Source organism: Pinus tabuliformis, chromosome X, assembly GCF_031772625.1.
Source record: "Pinus tabuliformis cultivar Carrire ecotype Pingquan chromosome X, CPIR1, whole genome shotgun sequence".
NCBI lineage: Eukaryota > Viridiplantae > Streptophyta > Pinopsida > Pinales > Pinaceae > Pinus > Pinus tabuliformis.
This window is the reverse complement of record NC_142308.1, coordinates 901819628-901844108: the sequence shown is the minus strand read 5'-3', so window position 1 is coordinate 901844108 and position 24481 is coordinate 901819628. Positions and strand designations below refer to the sequence as shown.

At 38.5% G+C, this 24481-nt stretch overlaps 1 protein-coding gene across 1 annotated transcript in view; it reads right to left on the bottom strand.

The window, feature by feature from the left end:
• The window catches only part of LOC149142598 (histone H1-like), a 153447-nt gene extending 137312 nt beyond the window's left edge, over positions 1 to 16135 (bottom strand). Inside the window, exon 1 of the mRNA XM_089451523.1 lies at positions 16055 to 16135. Coding sequence (XP_089307649.1) covers positions 16055 to 16135 — 81 coding nt within the window. The remainder of the gene's footprint in view (positions 1 to 16054) is intronic.
• Between the last annotated feature and the right edge of the window lie 8346 nt (positions 16136 to 24481).

The following is a 24481-nucleotide window of genomic DNA, read 5'->3' as shown; positions in this document are numbered from 1 at the left end:
TTGTTATTGTGGGAGGATCGAATTTGTAGGATCAATTCTTCAGGTTTAGAAGGATGGCTTTCTACGAACTAAGACTCGAGTATGCCCTTAAGGGAAGCTCGAATTATGTTTCTTGGAAGGACCACATGGAGGCAATGCTGGAAGATAATGGATTGAAGGAATTTATCGATAATGACATCCTGAAACCACCAGTAGCTGATATGCAGGATCTAGCAGAATGGAAGAAGTGTGTAGCCAAGGTGAGTAGAATCATATTGGAGGGAGTACAAGACCACATTGTCTAAAATATCCATGGGAAAGAGACTTCGTATGCAATGTGGCAAGCACTGAAATATTTGTTCCAGAATAGTAGTGACCACAGGAAGCTGGTGCTTAAGGATAAACTTCAAAATATCAAGATGCAGAAGAACGAGACTATTCCACAATACCTGAGCAGGTTCACACAATGTCATGATGAACTTGGTCAAGTTGGTGTTACTATTGCAGAAGATGATTTGGTAAGCCTAGCCCTTCTAGGCCTTCCCAAGAGTTGGCACAACTACCAAGATTCAATGAATGGGAGGGAGAAACTACCAAATTAGGAATGCCTATGGTCTAATTTAGTACAGGAGGAAATAAGGAAGAATACCAAGGACGGTACTTCATCCAAGAGCAAAGATGAAGAAAATTGTGTCTTGGATGGAATGGAAAAGAAGGGAAAAGGGAAGAAATCCCAATCCAAACTAGAATATAGTCAAGGGGGAAAGAAGAATGACTTTTCCAATATCAAGTGCTTTCACAGTCATGAATTCGGACATTATGCCACGAAGTGTCCACATATGAAGACAAGAAATAAGACCTTAGGAGGAGCAGCAGGTGAAGCCTTGGCTTCACAATTTAAGATTGACTTTACCCTCATTGCATGCATGGCCAATATAGTGATGGGTAGCATGTGGTACTTGGACTCAAGTGCCTCATTCCATATGATAGGGCTGAGGGAATGGAGAATTTTTCAGTGATTTGGAGGAGAAGTATCTCTAGATGCACATTGAGATGGGAGATGATGGAAGGTATAGCACAATCGGGATTGGTACAATCATCTTTCAAAGGGAGTCGGCTCCCCTCTCAGACTCAAGGATGTGATGTTTGTTCCAAGTCTAAAGAAAAAACTCATCTCCATTGAATTTTCGGAAGATCGTGGTTATGATGTGATCTTCAGCAAAGGAAAGGAATTCCTTAGACATATAGCCACGAGACAGGTAAAGCAGATCAGGGTTTCTGTGAAGAACATGTACAAGTTAGATGTGGAGAATCGTGCCACATTGAGCACAAAGGCAAAGAAGGTGTAGAGTCAAGATGTTGGTTAACTTTGGCATAGAAGACTTGGCCATTTGCATCATGGCTCTTTGAATATTATGTAGTAGATAACCAAAGGCCTCCCCATACAAGCACTAGAGTAGCAGGATAAATGCAAATGGTGTACCTTGGGGAAGTACAAAAAAAACCAAAATCCATGATCGAGACAACAAAGCACATGTAATCCTTGAAAGGATCCACTCTAATGTTTGTGGACCTTTTTCGACAACCTCCACTACCAGGCATAAATATTTCGTCATTTTTATTGATGACTTCTCATGGAAGTGTTGGATCCTCTTCATGAGGAAGAAGGATGATACATTGTCCAAGTTTGTAGAGTTCAAGGCGCTGGTTGAGAAAGAAACAAGAAAGAAGGTGAAGGCTCTTAGGAGCGATAATGGAGGTGAGTACGTGTTGAATGAATTTAAAAACTTATGTGAAAAAGAAGGCATTCGTTGAGAGTTGACAGCACCCCACAACCCACAGCAAAATGGGGTGGTTGAGAGGAAGAACTACAGCATTATGGGAGCAGCAAGGGTATGTTGCATGAATAGGGCCTACCTATGCAATTGTGGGTTGAGGCATGCACATAGCAGTCTATTTGTAGAACAGGAGTCCTCATCAGATTCTTGGCATGATTACACAGGAACTCCCCATAACTACCAAGTGTACTTTCCATCCCTGAGAATGACAGTTGTGCAAAGGGATGTAAAATTTGATGAAGACATCACCATGCCGTGCTCTCTTGAGAGGGAGCTTCAGATCCCACCAGAAGAGGAGATTTTAGTTCCAAATGATGAACCTTAAGAAGTTGTGGAGCAGCTGCAAATTCAAGAGAAGAAAGTAGAGACATCCACTCAAGCAGAACCATTCAGAGAAGGTAGGAAAAGGACCAAGGAAGCTGAGAGAATTGTGCATGATGCGAAGGATAATGTGCATGCTCCTTCAAATCAACGCAGGCAAAGAAGGTCACCATATTAGTACACTAGCTACATGGCTCTAATGATTGAGCTTGAAGAGACTTAGCCATCCTCTTTCGAGGAAGTAGTAGAGAAACTTGTATGGGTTGATGCAATGGTGGAGGAGTACAAATCCATTATAAATAACAGTGTTTGGGAAGTGGTCCCAAGACCAACATACAAATTAGTTGTGGGTTTGAGATGGATCTTTAAAGTAAAGAATGCAACAAATGGAAGCATAGAAAAGTACAAGGCCATAATTTTGGCCAAGGGGTGCTCTCAGGTTGAAGGGATTAACTATGAGGAGAACTTTGCTCCTGTAGCAATGTACTCATGCATCAGATCAATCCTTGCTCTAGCTACACTGATGGGTTGGAATATCCACCAGATGGATGTGAAAACAACATTCCTCAATGGATTTATTGAGGAGGAGGTGTATATCGAGAAACCAGAAGGCTTTGAGACTTTTAATCAAGAGTCTCATGTGTGCAGACTCAAGCAAGTATTGTACGCTCTCAAGTAAGCACCTCATGCTTGGTACACAGGGATCGATAGCTAACTCACCAATTTGGGCTTCACCAAAAGTGAAGCAGATGCAAACCTCTTGGTAGAAGTTAAATAGTTGATTATTATCTTATATGTTGATGACTTGATTTTGACTGGCGATGAAGTTGATTAGATCTTGCTAGGAGGACCTTGCAAGAGATTTTGAAATTAAGGACATGGGTCTCATGCACTACTTCCTCAGATTGGAAGTATGGCAAGGTGATGTGGAACTGTTTATCTCCTAGGGAAATTATGCCAACAAGATACTTCAGAGGTTCCACATGGACAGATGAAAACCCATGGAGACATCTCTAGCGACCAAATGGAGGAAAGAGGATGCCACTTCAAGTTAGGAAGTGGATGCTACTATTTACCGGCAGTTGATGGGTTCACTAATGTATCTTGTGAACACATGAATAGATATGTGCTATGCAGTCAACCCGTTGAGCCATGCTATGGTTAGGCCAAAAAAACTATTTTGGAGGGAAGCTAAGCATGTTTTATAGTACCTCAAAGGCACTACCCAGTTTGGAATATGGTACAGACGGATAAGGGAGTGAAATCACAACTGCAGATTAGGCGAGGAGTCCATCAGAACAAAAGAGTAAATCAAGTGGAATTTTTAGTGTTGGTTCCACGATAGTTTCTTGGTACAACAAGAAGAAAATATATGTGGCACTCAACTCAACAGAAGCACAGTACATGGTTGCTAGTCAAGCAACATGTGAGATGATCTGGATGAGAAAGATAATTGTTGGATTGTTTGGTAAGATAATGGATCCAGTTGTGATCTGTTGTGTTAATCAAAATTGCATCAAGCTATCTGGAAATATTTTTTTTCATGATCGATCCAAGCATATAGATATCTGGTATCACCATTTACCGGATTGTGTGTAGAGGCAGATAATGTTGTTGCAGTACATTCCAACGTAGGAACAAGATGTTGATATTTTGACAAAGGCCTTGTCAAGAGGGAAGTTCGACTTCCATAAGTGCAAGATAGTGGTGGTTTATAATTCCTTTCTTGTTGAGAGGGAGTGTTGAAAATGTAGCAAGAAAATCTTAGTTTGACTTTGCCTTGGTTAAACTAGAGAAAATTCGAATTTCCATTTTAGCAGAAATTTTGGAGGTAGTTAATTGAGGTGACATGGCACTTGTCACTCAGTTAACTCAGGAAATTCGAGTTGGGGAAGCTTGAGTTTAGTTCGGGATGATTCATTGTTAATTTGTAGCAATCTATTTTAGTAAAATTAAGTTATGGTCAGTTAAAATAGTTCTAACTATTAGAGGAACTAGTGGAGGTCAAGTTGTGGAAAAGTAACTTCAACCACACTCAGTGATCAACTAGTTAACTAATCAATCAACCCAAAATAATTTATGCATGCATAGAATTTGAGTTACCCAATTGAGATGGAGATTCCAAGGTAGTGTATTATTAGTTGTAGACTATTCCCATGTGTACAAGTGGTGCATGCAATAAGAGGAAGGACCTAGAGGAATTATGCAATCCAACTAAGGGAATTTCCTTAATAATGGGGGATTATTTCCTCAAGGAAAGTCACAAGGAAATAAGAGATTGGAGGGCTTGAAAATTGGCTAAGCGTTGGCCAGATTCAGTCAGTCAGGCAGAGAGATAGAATATACACTTGCAGGTTGTGCTCAGGCTTGAGCAAGCATATGTATTGTAGAAATTAATATGTAGATTCGAAACTTCTCATGAAATTTACTAAATCAGAAGACTCAAAGTTTCTCTATTGATCTGCGGAAGTTAATTCACCATATAGAACATAAATCATAAACATGCAAAATGAAACATAACACATGCACAAATATTTATCTAGGGGAAAGCAACCTCTCAAAACCCCTTCCTATCTGTATTGCATTAATCAAAGAATAGAGATGTAATACATATGCTTGCTCAAGTCTGAGCACATCCTACAAGTGTATAGTCTATCCCCCTGCCTAACTAACTAACTCTGGCCAACACTCAGCCAATTTTCAAACCCTCTGAGCTCTTATTTTTTGTGTTGTTCCTCCAGGAAATTAGCACATATTATTTAGGAATTTCCCACTATTGAATTGTGCAATTCCTCTAGGTCCTTCCTCTAACTGCATGCACCACCTGTACACATTGGAATATGCTACAAATGATAGTACACTACCTTGGAATCTCCATCTCAACTAGGTAACTCAAATTCTCTACATGTAACAATTATTTTGGATTGATTGATCAGTTAACTAGTTGATCACTGAGTGTGGTTGAAGTTCCACTTCCACAACTTGACCTCCACTAGTTCTTCTGACAGTTAGAACTAGTTTAACTAACAATAACTCAAATTAACTAAAATAGATTGCTACAAATTAGCAATCAATCATACTAAATTGAACTCAAGCTTCCCCAACTTGAATTAACTAATTTAACCAAGTGACAAATGCCATGTCACCTCGGTTAACTAGCTTCGAGATTTCCACTGAAATAGAAATTCAAATTTTCTTTAGTTTGACTAAGGAAAAGTCAAAATGAGATTTTATTGTTGCATTTTCAACATGTATTCATCTCTATTCTTTGATTAATGAAATATAGATAGGAAGGGGTTTTGAGAAATTCGTTTCCCCTAGATAAATTTTTGTGTATGTGTGATGTTTCCTTTTGCATGTCTATGATTTGTATTCTAGATTGTGAATTGAATTTCGCAGAGCAGTAGAGTAGCTTTGAGTCTTGTGATTTATTAAATTTCACGAGCAGTTTCGAATCTACATCATAATTTCTACACTATTCACTACACACCTTTTCCTGCTCTAGTCAAACCTACTATATTTGCCATTCACATATATTTATTGATAGCAACACAACTTTCTCTTTTAATTTAGCATCAAATTCTTCTATTATGTGCGTCTACAACAGTCTCATGAGGAAATTTGCATGAGAACACCCACTTCTCATGTCATTCTATTTCTATTTATAGATTATATCCTCACAAATTTGTTCATTTCAGACCTTTTCTAATTTCAACCCTAAATCAACATCGAACGTTGATCTTGGTCTAGAAGAGATTTCACTCAAGTAACTTTTCTAGGGTTTAACACCCACCCCATGGGTGAAAAGGTGATACTACTCTCTAAGTTTATGGGCCAATTAGAATGATTTTTCCCCAGTTGAAAAGAGTTCTAATATGCTCTGAGTGTGGAGCGAAACCATTATATTTTCGGCAAGGTCCACCCCAAAACACGTCACTCTTAAATCATCACATGGCATCCATGTGTACTTAATTCATCCGTCGTGGCACTCCATGCTACAGTACCCTCCAACTGAGTGGTCTGGTAGATGGAGTCTTCACTTTCCCATTTACTGTCGATGATGGGAAACTCTCCCATTTTCCATTTCATTGCTCACTACTCTTCAATGTTCATAACACCTTTTAGACTAGGTCGTCCAATGGACAAAGTCTTCACTTTCTTGTTTGTTGTCAATGATGGGAAACTCTCTCATTTTTCACTTCACCACTTTCCACTCGTTGATGTCTGCAACACTTTTTAGACCAGGCGATCTAATGAGGGACCTGCAAAATCTTTCTTCCATACTTATTCAAATCAAATTCAAAATTATTTGAAAGGTTGAAATTGTTTACCACTGCAAAGAATTACAAAACCACCTCCTAGTGCGAATCTCGAGACATCTAAGTTTGTCACATCGATGCTCTATGGAACAATTAGAAATTTCCACCTCACACCTTTCCACACATCCTGCCAATCACCCACCATGTGTCATGTCAATAACCTACCACATGTCACACACTAAATGTCCACTTGGGCACCCAAAAGTGTCGAAAACCAATGTCGCAAGTCACTATCCTGAGACTACCACATCATTGCTTAAGTCATGTATGCTCCATTATGGAATCCACGTCAAAATTTCCATTGAATTTACATGTGTGATCATCACCTCTTCGTTGATCATTTTTTTTTTGTGCAAAACATTTAAGCCAGGTAGTCTAATAGACTCATGGGTACTCACTGCCAAGCCCCTTACAACCAAGCGTTGTGACCGACGACTTGTTAATTCACTGCTCGTTTATTATTAGTGCTTCCTCCTGAGCTTGTTTTTTAATTTTTTACACTAATTCGATGAGGGGCCTACATGCCTATGGAACCTTGCACATTTGGAACAGTGTCTGGACTGCTTGACTCAAAATGCATGTTTCTTCTTCTTCCTTGGGAGTTATACTAAGTTCCATATACCATTGGAAATATCTTTGAGAGGGATATCTAACCAAAAAAAAAACATTCTCTTTTGGACGAGTACCTATAGGGAAAATTCCTTTAAAGATAGGTTACTAGGTTGCACATCTAGTAGTCAGCAAGCAAACTAGACTACCAACACTGAGTAAGCAACAAAGACATCAATGAAATCATCGGTGTATCAAACTACTAATATACTCAATAGGATCCCAATGAACTTGACACTAATCTACCAACACACCCTAGAAAACCCTAAGGAACTTGAACATTCCAAATTAAACAACTTAAACTTATGATATTTTTAAATATCTACGTGATTTTGGAAAATCAAATGGAAAAAATGCCCAGAAAAGGCCCATTTTTCCTATTAGTTAGACGTCGTTATTGTAGTCTCATATAATTAACTAATTATTTTAAATATTTTTTTAACTCAAACTGAAAATATATTTATATTTCATAAAATTTGTGTTGGGAGCACATCTTTACAATCTTTACAAGTGTTTCTTGTTGGTCCAAACTAATCAACATTGTAGTAAGCAATAAAATTCTAAATTGTGATCGAAAATTATGCCCTAGAGTAGGCACATGGGTGTTACAGTGTTCTAAAAATGCTAGCTTGTATATCCTCCAAAAAAGACCAACTAAAAACAAGTACTTAAAAACATGGTTTGAAAGAAGGTTTAAGGAATTAGGGTTAAGCTTAAAACCCAATCCACTTTAAGGTTTCCTTTTGTTAGATGGGTCCCCTCATTTGCGAGAAGGTCTTCCTTCTTGTTTTTATGCCTATGGACATGAACAAATGATCTAGAGTGAAAGCTTCCAAATATATGATAGATATTTTTGACAATATCTTCAATTTTGATGTCGAATGGAAGAAAGCCATTGATGAGGTGTCTCAAAAGAATGGCAGAGTCACCAATGATAATGAGAACTTGAATGTTTATCCTTGTAGTTGATGAGGGCTAGATTTTTCAATCTTAATCACCTCTTTATCACCATTGTCCTTAAAAAATCACAGGTCTCATCCATTTCCATCCATTCTTATTTCATTTAATCATTATAATTATAGCGATTGGATCCAGTTGTTGGTTATGAGTTTGTAGGTATCAAATGGGACACCATTTTACAGTTTCAATTGTGAAAAGAATGGTTGCAATATTTTTTGTTAATAATCACAAAGATGAATAGATCTCCTAGATGGAACCCACCCTAAAGTATTTTCTCTACGTCATTAAAGTTTGTACCATTTGTACAACCATACTAGAATCATTCTCCGCAACCAAAATCATTTTCAAGAAAGGAAACCATTGACGTTGAATTTTCTATTAGCAGCAATGTGTTTTTCCTATTGTAATTATTTACTTTTCATTACTGTCATTTACTTTTTATTTACCAGCTTAAACTTCCTATTTTATCTCAAACCACTTCAAGCCATCCATCCCACGAGGCTTGGAATCAGGTTGAAGTAGGGTGATTAACATAAAGTAGTTGAATTAGTTTATGTTTTTGGATAAGTTTTGAAACTCCTAACCACTATAACTAAAAGAAATTGCCTTATTTATTCCTAGCAAGAACTGCTCGAAAGTAGCAAGCAATTGTGTTAGTTTTTGTATAAAATTTTTGAGAACCAAACTCAGAGGGTTTGATATTTCAGATCTGAGACTTTTGTGACTAGTTTCTTGTTGAAAATTGGTTTACGGATCCATCGCATTAGTACTTGTTTTCCTCAATGTTTCAAACCGACTTATGTGGTTCATCATCAAGATGAAAAAATGATATGAAAGGCTAATCAAACCAAAAGGTGTGTGTGTGTGTGTGTGTGTGTGTGTGTGTGTGTGTGTGTGTGTGTGTGTGTGTGTGTGTGTGTGTGTGTGTGTGTGTGTGTGTGTGTGTGTGTGTGTGTGTGTGTGTGTGAATATGAGTAAAGGAGGAGTGTGAAGGTAGATCCAACCAAGAAAACTCTAGGATAGACGGCCAAAACCTAGAAAGACATAAAAGGTAAGGTTAGAAATGTATTAAAATTTAATAATAATATAGAATTTATTAAAATTTAAGAATTTTGTTTACTGAGGAAAAATCATAACTTTCTATTATTAAAAACAAAAAGTTACATTGAGCAGATGCACAATTGCATTCAAGTATTGTCCCAAGGGTCCAGAGTAAGTGCATTAAGCACTCACAGTAGCCAGGCTACAAAAATTAAAATTAAAATTACATTTGGCTAGATACACTCGTTTTTTCTTTTTTGCCTTTTTTCTTTTGGACTTTTTGCCAAACCCCAAGTGATGGGTAATTTGAAACAATTGCCAACTTATTATTTCTTAAAGTGTTTGGGACTTCTTTATTAGAATCTGATCTCTCTAAAACATGAGTTTGCTTTGTTCCACCTGATCCTTGATTATTTCTCTTGTCCTCATGTTGGTTCTCATGGATTGAAACCTCTGCTGAGTTATTGGGAATCTCTGCCTATTTGTTCTGTTCCTTTTGCTTCTCTTCTCCCTCCTTTTGTTGTGAAAACCAGACTCTGGCACACTCTAAACCCGAATTCTTACTAGAAAACCAATCATTTGGCTAGTAAGAATTCCTTGTTCTACTTGTTTACTATTTTTCAGAAATTCAATAATGACTTGAGGACAAGTCAAAGACTTAGTGGGGGAGAAGAAATAGTGGTTTTTCCCTATCTCATCTCCTCATTTAAATCTTCAAGGAATTTGTTTCAGTAATTCAATATTTCAATAAAAGAGTTGTTTTTGTTCTAATCAGAGGGACCTGTTCAAGTAATATGCAGTGGGACCTGTTCAGAAGACTATGTCAACATTACCAATATGCAGTGGGACCTGTTCAGAAGGCTATGTCAACATCACCAATATCAGAGGGACCTGTTAAAGACTGCATTCAAGATACATCAGGCTACTTCAACAAAGTTTTCAAAGGTTGCTTATCATCAGAATTATAATCAAGGCTACATCAACACCAAGGATAAAAGAAGCTTCACAAACATGGTTCTTCAGAGTTCTTCAGATTTTAAAGGGACCTGTTATATTCAATTTCATTTCAAAGGGACCTATTTTAGACAATGAAGATCAGTCATACCTGTGCACGCCAAATCAGCATTTTGTCAACCAACAAGTGTAATGTATTGTTGAAATTTTCATTTTTAACATTTAAAATTCTTAAATTATTTTAGTGTTAAAAATGATAATTATTATTGCTTGTTATCAATTTCAAAAATCCTTATCCCCATAACCTTTGTCATATTCCTAAATACTCACCTCATTATCACTCTGCTTATCATTTCCTATCACACCTTAGCCTATTTTTATTCCTACTACGCTCTTCAAACCTTTTCATACACCGCTCTTCAAACCTTGTCATCAACTCATCATTTTTAAATCGGCCTTCTGGCAATCAAGTACCAACAAGTAGTGGATACTCAATGTACAAGTCCGTTCAATGGAAAGACAAGTGTTAAACCGTCTGTCCTCAAATGATTTCATTCATTTCGACTGCTGGAGTTATAAAACAATCTTTTGACCCAAGTCTGCTTATGAAATATATCCGTTATCATCACATGAATTGCATATTGTGTTATCATGATTATGCTTCTGCAAATCAGTATTGCTCCTCTGTATTCATGATTTGAATGCGCCTTCTGACTCTGCATTATCATCATAGCAATTGGATGAAGGTCGGTTGTTGAGTTTTCATTTTATAAAACTCTGAGTTCATAAAGTTAGTTACGGCGTTAGTATTCAGACTCTGAGTTTCTTAAAGAGGGCCGAGATAGTAGGTGCTATAAAGGGAGAACATATAGCAGATAGGCTTATCCCGAGTTTTTTACTTCTGCCCAGAATTTGAGGACGTTAACTAGGTCAGCTCAAGCAATTGAAGAAGTAAACTCAGAGAATCGAGGACGCTACCAGGTCAGCTCCATGGAATGCAGGAAAAGAGGTAACAAGTTAAAAACCCTGATTGAATTTTTGAGCATAAAAAAAGGGGTTAGAACAGAGATTTTTAACAAAATGACCAATAGAGCAAAGCCCAAAAAATTTGATAGTTCACAATATCATGAAGACTGTGTCACGATTTTAAGGGAAAAACACTAGTTACCTTTTCTAGAGAAATTTAATGGAAACAATGAAGAAGTTACGAAGCAATTTGCATTTTCCTTCAATGGAGAGAAAGCTTTAATAGGGAATTCCTATTTTAGAATTTCAAAGGATACCATAGCACAAACATTGGGAATCAGTCCAGAAGGGGAAAAGTATTTCAAAACCAAACAATTTAGGGAAAAATCATGGACTCAGTTTATGTCTAGGTCAAGGGTTTCCTCTGTCAATTGGAAAAAGGGTGTTCCCAGAAGTTGGCTAATTCACCCTTGGGACGAAATGGTATACATTATTCAGAAATTTGTTACATGTGAAGGACGTTACAGTATAGTATACCTATATCACATAAAACTTTTGTTGCACTTAAAAGGTCAATGCACCATCAGTCTACCCTATTTTCTCTTACAGAGTTTGACTAAAATGTCAAATACCATTCAGAAACAAAAAGGTAATGAAGATAGGAGTTTGTATCATTTTGGGTTGATCAAAATTCTAATTGAATTTGAGTTGCAGAGGAGAGGAAAAACATGGAAAGAGTTTTTGATTGACAATCAAATTAAAATTAGAGAAGATGAATAGGAACAGCAAGAACACAAAGATTTTATGATTGATATTGATGAGGAAATCCCTGAGCGTAAGTCAAGCAATGTTCCTCAACCCAGCAATGGTGTAAGGACAAGAAGGATGAGGCAAGAAACTGCCAAGAAAATTGAAAAATATAAAATCTTCACTACTTATAAGAGAAGATCAAGGAGAATAAAAAGGAATCAAACACAAGATGATCAACCAGAGCCGAATGCAAATGCACCAATGGAAATTGAAAGCAGTACTAATTCACAGCCAGAACAGGAAGCAGAAATGGAAATTGAGAGTAACAAGGGAGAAAGGAAAGAGCCAGCACCTACAAACAAGAAACAGAGAAGGTTAGAGAAACAGATTGAAGAGCTAAAAGAGGAATTGATGGAAGCAAACATGTTGGAGAAGGTCATAAAGAAGGAAAATGAAATGTTGAGAGCTCAGAGAAAGAAGATTCAGCAGAAAAATGAGAAACTGAAGAGGAAAATCAAAGAACTTAGGACTGATCAAACTGAAACGTGCAAATGGGCGACAAAATGGTACACTCAGAAAAAAGTTCTCAAAGAAAAATATAAGAATATGAAACATGAGTTCCAAGTTCAGAAGAATATAGATGTATTGCTACAAGCGGTAGAGGCATAAGCAGGAACAGAATATAAAGGGAGCACATCAAGATTAGCATTAGGGCATGCTAAATCATTGAGTTTGGGGAAGATGTTGGTACTATTTTATTGCCATTCTTTTCTTCTAAAAATCCATCATTTATCTATCATTTTCTTCCATAAACCCCTCATAGTCCATTGAAATTGATTAATGAAGCATTATAATTGTTATTTTACATTAAATTTAATTTATGGATTTTTATGTTAAAAAATTAGAAATTTTCAACAAAATTACGTGATGTCATGACTTCCTGTAATTGGTTTATGTTGTGACACATGGCATGGCAGGAAAATCGGAACAGAAGATAAGGATGTGATCTAGGATGTACATACATGGTGGAAAATCTATTTAGCATCGAATTTGGAGCTCCTGAATACATGGTCAATGCTGGTCAAACCCAGCCTTTTTGGTTGTAAAAGCAGCAAAAATCTGAAGTTACCTAAACTGATTTCATTTTGTTTTAGAAATCAGTTAGGATTAGGAAAAATGAAAATAGCCTTTTTTATTGTAAAAGCAGAAACATCTGAAGTGATAATGAATGTACATTTGGTTGTAAATTTTAATAAATAAGAGGAACGCTGGTAAGGAAAGGAGATTAGACAAGAGCAGACTTGAGACTGTAAGCGTATTCCAGAACTCTGTTTTGAATTTAATCGATTCTCAGAACTTAATCAAAAGGCAGAATTTCATATGGTGTTTATGACTTAGCGTTCTTATCATCTGAATTTTTCTAAGTGTGCCATCAAAACGTGGAAGGGCCCTACGTGAAGATTGGTACACTTTCGTTTCTATTTCATAGGATTTAGTCTTTAGATCTGAATAGCGTTTGATGTTATTTCATTGCTTGTGAGTTGATCAGTTTGATTAGAAGTTCTTGCGATTGTTATTTTATGATTCGTAGTAGTACCTTGGAAATTCAATTGCAAAATTATTGAATCAGACTTTGTAAAAGGTTTAATTGAACATTGAATTTCAAGATATTTCTATGGACTTTGTTTCCACAAATTTGATCTTTGGTATGCTTAGTATGAATTTGATCTTTGGTATGCTTAGTGTGTTGTCTTGAAAGAGTTTTTGTGAATTATGTCCTTGTAAGAGGATTGAGAACTCAGACGAGTAACACTCTGTTTTTAGAACAGTTAATTAAATTAGATGATATAAGTGTTTAAATTGTGAAAGGAAACATATTTCAATCTCTTGTAAAAGAGTGTTGTAGCCTGTCACAATAGACACTTATTTAGATAGATGAGATCCTTTTAGGTCTATAAACTTTAGACACGTGCCTCTAAGTTTACCTACCTTGGTTGACATTAAATTTAGTCTAATCTAGACCCTTGGATTGGTCACTACAAACATTATGTATAAGTTATTTATTAATGTAAGGTAATTATGATGTATATAAAGTGATATTAAGATAATGTAAATTTAAAATATTAATATATTGGAAGCAATATATTAATTTTTTTATTTTTATTATTAATGTATTCGAAGGAATATAGAAATTAATTCAAAATATTAAGATGGTGTCCTCTGGAAAGGGGGTTGGACAGAGAGATATTTGGATTTTAAAGTGGGAATCCAGTTCTCACTTATTTTCCACTCTTCATCTCTATTAAGGTTATTAGGGCACTTTCCAATTTTGATGGCCTCCCTAAATTTTCTATGGTGATAGTGATCAATTTTAGCTAGGGTGATGTTTGGCTTTATTGGAATGGTTGACTAACACAGAAGTTTTGGAACAATTATGTTTTATGTTAGCGTAGTGCTCTTGAATTCTAGTTATGATAGATCAACCAGTTTCCTCGACATGTGGGTTCAATGTTTTTCGAATTTGTTTTTATTACCTTTTGTTAATATAAATAATCTATTTCGATTCTTGTGAGTGTGTAAATGTGCAAACCACTCTGTTAGCCTCCTGTTGCAACAGGTGTTCATCTTTCATGATTGACAGTTTTACATGCCAAATATGTCATACTTTGCATGCTGCAATGCTCCATATTTCCACAAAGAGGTCAAAAAAGAGACCATGAAAGTGTGCCACTCTAAATGCCACTACTGTATTCCAAATTTTGATGAGTTAACCATTTTTGAAGAATTTTCTGTTAAGGGAACTCCAAATAGCCTAATCTTGGTTTCCCTAGGTTTCAATTTCGTGTTTTAGAATATAGAGAAGGAAAATATGTCCAAACAGTTTAAGCTTGGCAAATTAGTAGCTAGGTAGAGAATGAAGGCACCCAACTGCTTAATCTAGGTCCTTGGAAGCAATAAGGGTAGTTTTTAGATCGGAGGGCAGTTAAAAAGAAAGAAGCAATCAGGGTTTGCAAGTCTAAGTGCACCCTTCCTGAAGTAACAAAAATGTTAGGTGTATTAGGTTGGGTAGGTAGCCTGGGGTTGCAGAAGCAAGATCATCTTCAGCCTTGGCCTTGACAAAGAAAGCTCATCTCATCAGTGGCAGAGGTAGCAAAGCAGTGTTTTGATGGCAGAATCCTGGAAGCATGTCTAATTTCCCTTCACTCTCCCTAAAAAGTCTCTCACTAACATCCCCCTAAGGGACCTTGGGATCTACCCAATAAGTCCTAGTCTTACTTCATTTCTGTGAAACATCAAGGTAAATGTTGGCTTTCTTCAATGAAAAGAAGCCACATTTCTTGTGTAAAATCACTTCTCACTCTCATTTACCCCTATCTCTAAGTTTTCCTTCTCAAACTTAGTCTTCCGCTCTACTTTCACCTCATAAACTCATATTAACCTCTAACTCTATTATTTAGCTCCCTAAATCATTTCCCTATCCCCTACTATGCAAAAAGCTATATAAAATCCCAAAAATATTAAATAACCCCCCCCCCCCCTTGGCACTATAGCCATATTTTCTAAGTCCGAGAGGCAGTAGTCCGTCTGGGGCTCCTACTAACCCATCCGCGTCCTAATTGGAGTTAGTCTGACATCTGGTAAGACTAATAACCATTCCTCCTTAACCCTAACCCTACAGCACCCATAACCCTCCCTTATCCTAAAGTTTTGCCTGTAAATATCTACCCCGCTCGCTTACAACCCCGTAAACCCACTTTCCTAATGTTTAAACCCCCGCCATATAATAAATTAATTAAATGCGCCGCGGGCCCCGTCCCTTATCCCTCCGGCATCTCATCTGTTCCGCCAGCCGTCAGATCTGGCACGCCCAAGATCTACGGTGGGCGGGTGTTTTCATGCCCCGACATGCCGAGGGTTAGCGTCCGGGAGATCGGCAGTTTTCCCGTCGTACTCCCGCCACGCGTCACCTCCTCGGCTGTGGCAGAGCCCCCTCCTCCCAAACCACCCAGGCGCTAAAGCGGTGCGACAAAACCCGGATACTGCCCTCGCCTGCATGACATCAGCGCCACGTTTCACCACGCGTCACCTTCCTGCACCCCGTTGCTGTACCATGCTTCCCGCCACCTCATCCCTCACCTCTCCCCACCCTGCCAACTATGTCAGCTGCCACATCACCCGTCCGTACCCGGGACCCGCCAAGGCCATCATGCTGACGTCATTCGAGAAAAACGCCAAAAGAGCCAAATAGCTATTTTTTCATAAAAGCACGCGAATGACCGTTGTTTTTTCATTTCTATTGACCCGTTGGTTAAGTACTGGTTCTTCCTTGTTACTCTCTGCATTCCCAAAGCTAAAAACGTCCAGCTGAGCTGCCGCGGCCTGCAAATTCGGCTTCATAGCCTACCTTCGCTCCAGCTCGTCCACTCTCGGCGCTGTTTGAACCAGGTATTTGTCATATCTTCCTCTTTTTTCGCTCTTGTTCTTCATTTTATCCACTGCACATACTGTAAGCCTGCAGATTTCCCCAATTGGCAGCTCTGCCTCGCTTAAATCTTCATTTAAAACCACTGGAAACCCTTCACTCCAGAAAAAGCCTCGTAAACCTTGTGCCCATTTACAATTTCACGGACGAGTTCCGTTTAGAGCTTGGCCTCCAGGAAAAATCTCGCAGCAGCTTAGCATTTCCCTATTTTACCTTAGCCCACTGTTTAAATCAATCCACTGAAACTATAATTGTCCTCAGCCCCTTTGCATTGTGCCTCACAGTCTCTAGCTCCAGAGAATTCACTAAGAAAAGGGAACTTGACCCAAAACTCCGCAAAGTTGGTCTCTCACAGCATAAGCTCCCAAGCAGTCAAGCTACTGTTGCATCTGAGTTCAGTTCCACCTACTTCTGCTAGTTTTTGCAAGAAAGTTTGTTAGCCAATTGTTGCATTAGTCCTCCTTTCAGCTCAAGCATTCAAAAGCTGCATAATGGCCACCCCATCTACTCTGAACGTCACTCCCATGAACCCACCAAGTAAAGAGCTTGAGTCAATGGCCTTGGCTAACTCAGATTATCTTATTCAAGACCTGGTTGCGAACATAAATCATTTGCATACCTAATGTCAGCTAAGAAACATCTTTATAAACAACACTAACATGTATGGCATATGGGAGTCCAATTTGCCACATTATTTCCTCCCCTCAGTCAATATCTTTCTTGAGATTATTCACCGGTGTGCTGCAAATTATGAGCCAAATCAAAGGGCTGTTAAGTCTCCATCTGGGAGCATACTTTTTTGCATCACTCCTGACTCCATCAACCAGATGTTGAATTTCAAGCAGACTCAAATACTATTTCCCTTCTCCATGAATAACTTGCTGGAAGAAGCCTCCTGGCTCCCTGGCCCCAAGATTGAAAGAATTTCTAAGACATTCATGAGGGCAGATTGTCAACCTAAAGAACCACCTCCATTCCTTTATGACCATTTCAATGAGGTAGGCAAGCTACTTGTAGACATGATATCCTATGTGTTAGGCTTCAAAACAAGTGAACATGTGGATGAGACAGTGCTGGTTATTTTGTCATCATTCAGCCACAGACAACCTCCTGCTGTCAAGTATAATTATGCCAAGTTCATAGCAAATAAAATCCATGACCAGCTCATAAAGCTAGACAAGCAGGGAGTTTTTAAATATTCCTCCTACATCTATCATTTGTTCATGTATTACCAATCTGAATGCTTCCAATGCACCATCAAGAAATTGGATTCAAAGGGAGAAAGAAGATCTGTTATCTTATGGTCATCAGTATTCCATCAAGTCCAGCATTCTCCTTACTCATACTGTGAGTTCATTGACCAGTTTGTTTATCCAGTCTCCTGCCTCTTAATGAAAGCTCCCCCTCCCAGAATAACTTATGAGATGCAGAAGATATTGCAGCTATCTAAGAACTACAAATTAGGTGATTGGTACCTATACCAGGATCACATTGTCATCAGAATCTATGGCTGCGAGCTTTGTCCTTACAGGCTCCCAAGATATGTACCAATGAGGTTGTTTGCCTTGGAATAGTATAGGCAGCTTATCTATTTAGATTTGACTCATTTTCACAGCACCAAGAAGAAGGCTCAACTGAAATTTAAAGACCACCTAGGCCCCTTCATCATGAACAAGAAGGAAGGTTGGCAAGATGTTGACCTGATACTCAAGGATCAACTTAAGTTGAAAAGAAGTTTCTGGTGGGTCCCTTATGACCCGCTTGGCTTTATTAATGCCAGAAGAGTCAAATATAGATTGACACCCTATGAACACTGCAAAATCCCACACATTGAAAAATATGCTAATCAAGATGCGTGGGCACAAGGCACTTTAGTTGAAGAATTCACTCAGGAGGAAATTTTGGAGCAAACTGCTAAAGATCTTGAAAAAACTCTTGACTTGGATTCTGCTGACCAGGTAACTTTCAAGCTGCCATACCAAGTTGAAGAGGGCACATCTATAGTTGTGGCTTCACAAGTTGCCCAAGGAGCATCTACATCAGCAACAGGTACAGCTAAAGGTAAAGAGCCAATGGAAGCAGAGCAAGAAATGGTCACAGAACAGCCTATCACTTCAATGGAATACTCCCAAGAATAGGCCCCTCCACAACAAACACAGGCACCCCAAATACCAATCTTACAGACTCCTGTCAATGAAGAAAGAGGCAGAAAACGAGACCGAGAAGACTCCACACCTGCTAGTGGGTCTACACAGCAGCCCGAAGCTAAGAGACAAAGAGTTGATCCTCCAATTGAGGAGGAAGTTAGTGAAGAAGTTATAGAAAGCCTGAGGAGGGAAGCAAGCCAGCATACGCCTACAAGATCTTTTCAGCAAGAGCAAGACAAACAGCATGCCATGGAGGTGTCTTCCTCCACACAGCAAGGCAAGAAACCAACTAGCACCAAAGCCAGCTTTAAAGAAATCAAGGCTCAAAATGAGCTACTAAGAGTGCAATTGTATGACCAATTCCTAAAAGCAACACCTGCCAGGCAGGAAAGGTTGATGGTAGCATATGACATCAAAGAAGAAAGGATGATTCTCACCCACTTCAAGCCCAAGGTTCAGCAGCCACATTCAGTTGCAGATTATGTCAGGACAAGATTAGAGGTCCTAGCCAAGGACATTCACCCCATGGATCAAATAGAGTTACATAAGCAAACAGGGGAGATGGTTTATGCCACCCTGGTAGAAAAGGCCACATTGGCCCATGAGTTGAAGGAATATCTAAAGAATACAAACACTCAACTGGATTTAGAAAGAATGTCCTCCACAGCTAAAGACAACAGGATCAAAACATTGGAGGAGATCATTATTGACTTAGGACACGATCCAAAGGATCCTAAGGGTGTGAGGACCCTTATGAAGAAGAAAGATGATGATATTGCTGCATTAAAAAAGCGATTGAGGTTGCTTCTTACTGAGCACCCTCAAACAGGAGAACTGGTCAAAGAGAAAGAAGCTGAGGATACATTGGATTTGCTGATGCAATTGAACCAGAGAGTAATTGAGATGGAAGGAGAGTTGGAGAAAGCACTACAAGGCAAGCAGGGAGAGTTGGCCTCCCAACCACGTCAAACAGTTCCAACTGTTATCACTATTCCTCTTATACAAGCAGCAGCGGCCCCTCCAGTTATTCCAGCAACCACCACAGCTACAGAAGCTACAACTGCAACAACAACAGCCCCCGACTCTAGCATGAGCATGGATGAATTGACAAAAGCTGTCAAGGAACTAGAGCTTCAGGCAACAGAGATAAAAGAGGCCAAAGAAAAGTTGGCCAATCTGGAAGGAAAATATGATAAGTCCAAAATGACAGTTGCTGAGTAGACAAGGGAAATTAAAGCCTTGAAGGACAAAATAAAGGCCTTGGAGAAAGAGCTGCCTTTGGATAAAACCTTGGCTAAAATAAAAAAGATTCTTTGGGCCAAGATTAATCAGTCAGTCACAAGCCAATGGAGGTCAATTCAGGCCATGTATGAACAAGTAGAACTACTTGGCCTGGCCCAGTTTGAAACTCAGAGAGCCAAAGCAGCATTGGGAAACATGCCTAAGCAGGCCAACAAAATGATCAATTTTTTAAATCATCAGACTAAGGAAGAGCTGGCAGCACTGCACATCATGAACAGAACAGAGGCAATATTGACAGCAAAGAAGGTGCTCACATTGAAAAGCTTTGTGCAAACTCTAGAAGCAAGATGTCGGGAAATACAAAGGGATGTAGACAGATTTGAAATAAAGCTTGCAGCACTACAGACTAAAGGATTGCCCAGCCTACTGACCGGCGCTGGAAGGTTATTGACACGTGACCAGTATGCAACCAGGCTCAATAATTATGTCACAAATCAGCTTACTGCATCCTTAGGCTCTGCAGCAGAGTCAGGGCCACCTTCACGACAGACTCTCTATGACAAGCTGGAACACTTATTTTACATGGAACATGAAGTTAACCATCTGTTTGAGATGCCACCCAACTATTACAAGTACACAGAGGCTGATGAGGCACTCGTCAAGATATAACAGCATCAGTTGCCTCCCGAGGATTGGTGGTAGGCAATGCTGGCCATTTTGCCTAGGTAATTCCAGTTTTTGCCCCTTTTTGTTTATTTCAAATATCGGTCAGCTATGAGTCAGCAGCAAGCACCGGACAGGGCAGTTAAGGAGCGCGCAGAGCAGGTCGGAGCAGTCACGAAGCAAAGAGCTGGGACGGCAAGCCTAAGAGCGCGGATTTTTGAAAGCGCAGTCCAGCCGACTCGAATCAACTCAAAGGTCAACATTCGCTAACAGAAAAGAACAGTTGTTACATTTGTCTTTATTTCAGCATTTACTTTCTCATCAACCACCCCTTAGGAGTTGGTAAAGAAGTTATGAGCTATTAACTCATCATCTAGATATTTTTGTATCTAGTTTTTGTATATATACCACCCTCTGCATTGTAAAAAGGGTTGGTCGGCTAATGTACTCCAAGAGAGACTCGCACTATATATTTGATATTTTCTATAATCAAAGACTGCTTCAAGCCTGGGGAATGGACTGTTTGGTGTGTTATTAATGGTTCTGAAGGATTGAATTTGGAATTCTTGTGCTGCAATATGAATCAATAAGTATTTCTCACCTCTGTTATTTCAATTTCATATATTCTCAAGTTGCAGAATGAAGGATTGGTTTAGAATTTGCTTAGCTGCACTCTATGCTCAGTTTTTGTAGCTTCTTAATGTTTTCTTCTTGATTTAGGCATATGAATTCTGTTATGGCTCATGTTTGATCTATTTCACATATGAATGACTGTTATCTAGGAATTCTTAGCTGCTCCTAGATAGGGCTCATTTATCTTCTTTCTGCTAACCTGAATGAGAGATTCTTAATTGCCCCTCATTCCTTAGCCTTTAATCCATCTCTTTTACCTTGAATGATTGCTTCATATGCAAATGTCTTGTTCCATAATTCTCTCTTGTGACCAAGAAAACGCACCAGCAGTCTTATTCCTTGACTCCACGCCCAATGGTTCTAAAACTTTCATGCCATACCTGCCTCTCTACTTGGAAGCATCCTCCTTCCCACCAAAACACAAACAAAACCCCTTCAACCCAATAACTAGCCTAAAATCATCATCAACAAAGCTAAATCAGAAAGAGAGAGCCCTCTCTGATTGCAGGTGGGCTAGAACCTGCAGTCCAAAGATTGGTTTGTGGTTACCTCGGTCGTATCCTTTCAGGAGCTTAAGGACAACCTGAGTGATAACACACTCTACAACTATGGTGGCTATTTTTCTTGTTGGTATATATTTCTATGCTTTTTTGTTATTTAATTTATTTTACTGCACATATTTACTCATTTTACATTTCGTACATATTTCATCCATTTTCGTAGTGCAAAAATCATTTCTATCTATATATATATATATATATATAGTTATTTATTTTTTTATTTATTTTTTCAAAACATTTTTTTTCTAAGTCTAGATGATTCTATTAATTCAAGAAAAGATGACATCATTGGGTACATCTTTGCAAAATTCTTCTTGGTTCACTCCAACCAAATTTTTTGGCCATGAGAGCAAAACCAAAACATATGTCAAAATCCCAATACAACTGAAACATGAAAAGAGCTAGAGGACAAGATGACTAGTAAATCGATACCACCAAAAATTGTTGATTATCATCCAGGTCCCAAGGAGTGAACAAGAGCATGATTCTCAGGTACATTACCAGGAAATGAGGGTGGGTTGAATGAACAATGTACATGAGTTTCCATGTGTGCAAGACAAGCTTCCACCTGATCCATTTTTTCCATAAGTTTTTTTTTTCCTCTGAATCAGGGTATCTAGACGGTCCATCATCCTCCATTGATGAGTTTGTAGCACATTCATAAATTATATGACAATGTTCATATCCCTATGTCTATCATCATTGGTTCACTCCACTACGGTAATTTCTTACCTTAATTGCCCCTTGAAATGGTCTAGGGAAGGAAACAACACAACGGAACCTATAAATGCCTCTTGGTTTGGGTTCATGACTTCCCAAAGGCCATGCTCCTTGCTAGCGTATCCATATAGCTGGCCCTGTCAGCCTACTCCTCTCCTCACGCAACCCCTCTAACAAAGCATGGCTTGCTTCCTAAGAGGGTAACCTAGCCAAAGCTTCATCCCCCAGAACCATGGCACACAACATCTCCAAACACTGCAACATAAAAATTAAAACAACCAACTCAGAACATAACATTCCCAAGAGGAACCCTTCCCACCCTGTCCATTAAGAGGCCAAAGGGGCTTGATTGCATATACTGATGAGTGATTCAGGGCAGGATGAGAGCTTTGTGTGGTGGAATTACCTCATTCCATCTCCTCTAACCTCAACACTAGATTCCTCACACCACCACCACCCACCCAAATTCTACTTGCTAAAACCTCAGCACAGGACCAACGTTCCAAGGCAGTGCCACCACCACTACCCGAATTTGAATTGAAGAAAAACAATAACAAGGAATGTTCTTGTAGCTTTACCTAAATACTAGGCAGAGAATCCCAACACCCAGAGTGTGCATGCACAACTAAGCTCCCAAGGCCATCACACGATCACCGACTAGTGAGGCATGGTAAAGAAACTTGCTTATGGTTTGTTATCCCAGGATCCTAAATGTGGATCATCTGAGCTGGAAGCTCTGCCCCTCCGCCACTCCAAAGCACGTCACTAGTTTCCACTACAACCACATACCAACTACTGCTTCCCAAACTCACCACCCTGAATACTCCATTAATACAATGACTTCTTACTCTATTCCATCCCATACCAGACAAAACCTTCCACCAGCTAATAGAATCACCATAGCACCAGGACACTAGGCTCTCCATTAAAACTATATCCACTATTAAATAAACCAACACTTTCACACTCCACTCATATGCCTTCACACACTTCAGCATGTGAGGTAGGTGCCATGACTCTAGCTCATTAACTGCCAGCAAGCCCATATGGATGGTTGGCGTCCACTATCGCCCTTGTACTTCTTAATTGTTTCAAAAAAAAAAATTAGAAAATTTTGTTTTTCAATTGCATATTACTTTCAGATAGTTGTAGTTTATTTCTGTAGCAACGTGCTTTAGATTTATTTTCTTTCATTACAATAGATTGATTAGTTTTCTCAACTTGTCCTGACGATGAACCACACTGGTTGGTTCGAAACGCGTTGACAAATGATTTCTCATGTGATTTTCGCCGAAAAATCTATCATAAAGATTGATTAGTTTTATTAATAGTTAATTTTCTTTTACAATTATTTTCTTTAGTGTTAATTGGTTTCATAGCTTCTTTGTTGTTTTAGTTAGAATTGATGTAGTTAATTTTTCTTTGCTTTACTTTTATGCTTAAAATAGGAACTAATTTAGAATTTTAGCTACAATTATTTATATAATTTTTCCTGTAATTAATTATAATTATTGTAAATAATTGTAGTTAGTTTTCTCACTTCTCGATCTAAGGGAATGCATAAAGCCAAAAATGCATATATTTTGTTGAGTGTTTTGTAAGTGATATGACTCCATATTGGTATTAAAGTAAGGAATTTACAAGAACATTGTAGAATCTCATCACTTTTTGGTGTCATCGCCGGGGAAATGCCAATTTTTGGAATCTTTTTTATATAGAAACTTGTTAGAGGAGTAAATTGAGAATGAATGAGGATAAATAGGGATAAGTTGTGATAGTTTATGTTATCACTCTGTAAATACCTTTAGGCTGAGGAAAGGTCCATAGAGGTAACCACAAACTACTATGGGCTAGAAAACTGGCCTTTCTAGCTGGAGGGGGCTCCCTCAACTAATGAAAACTAAAGGTTTGACTCTATAGCATACAAAGACCAATTCTGGGAGTATTTGGATTTTGCTAAAGAAAGTGGTAGAGGGTTTCTACGAAAATATATTGAAAGTATGTGTGATCTTTCTATTATAACATGTTGATGTATCTCCAACCAAATTCATATATGGAACCTTAATTAGCAGAGTTTTCAGAATGAATAGCGAAATTGTAGTATAGAAAAGGTAGAGTATCAAGACATTTATCAAAGAGAAGAAATAACAACATTTATCATTGCAGCTCAGATTGATGACCATCAAGAAGAAAAGACAAAACTTTAAAGGCATACATACTTCATTTGCAACTAAAATATACTTGGTTCAGTCATACATGAGCATATAAGATGAATTCAAATACAACTGTCCCCTAC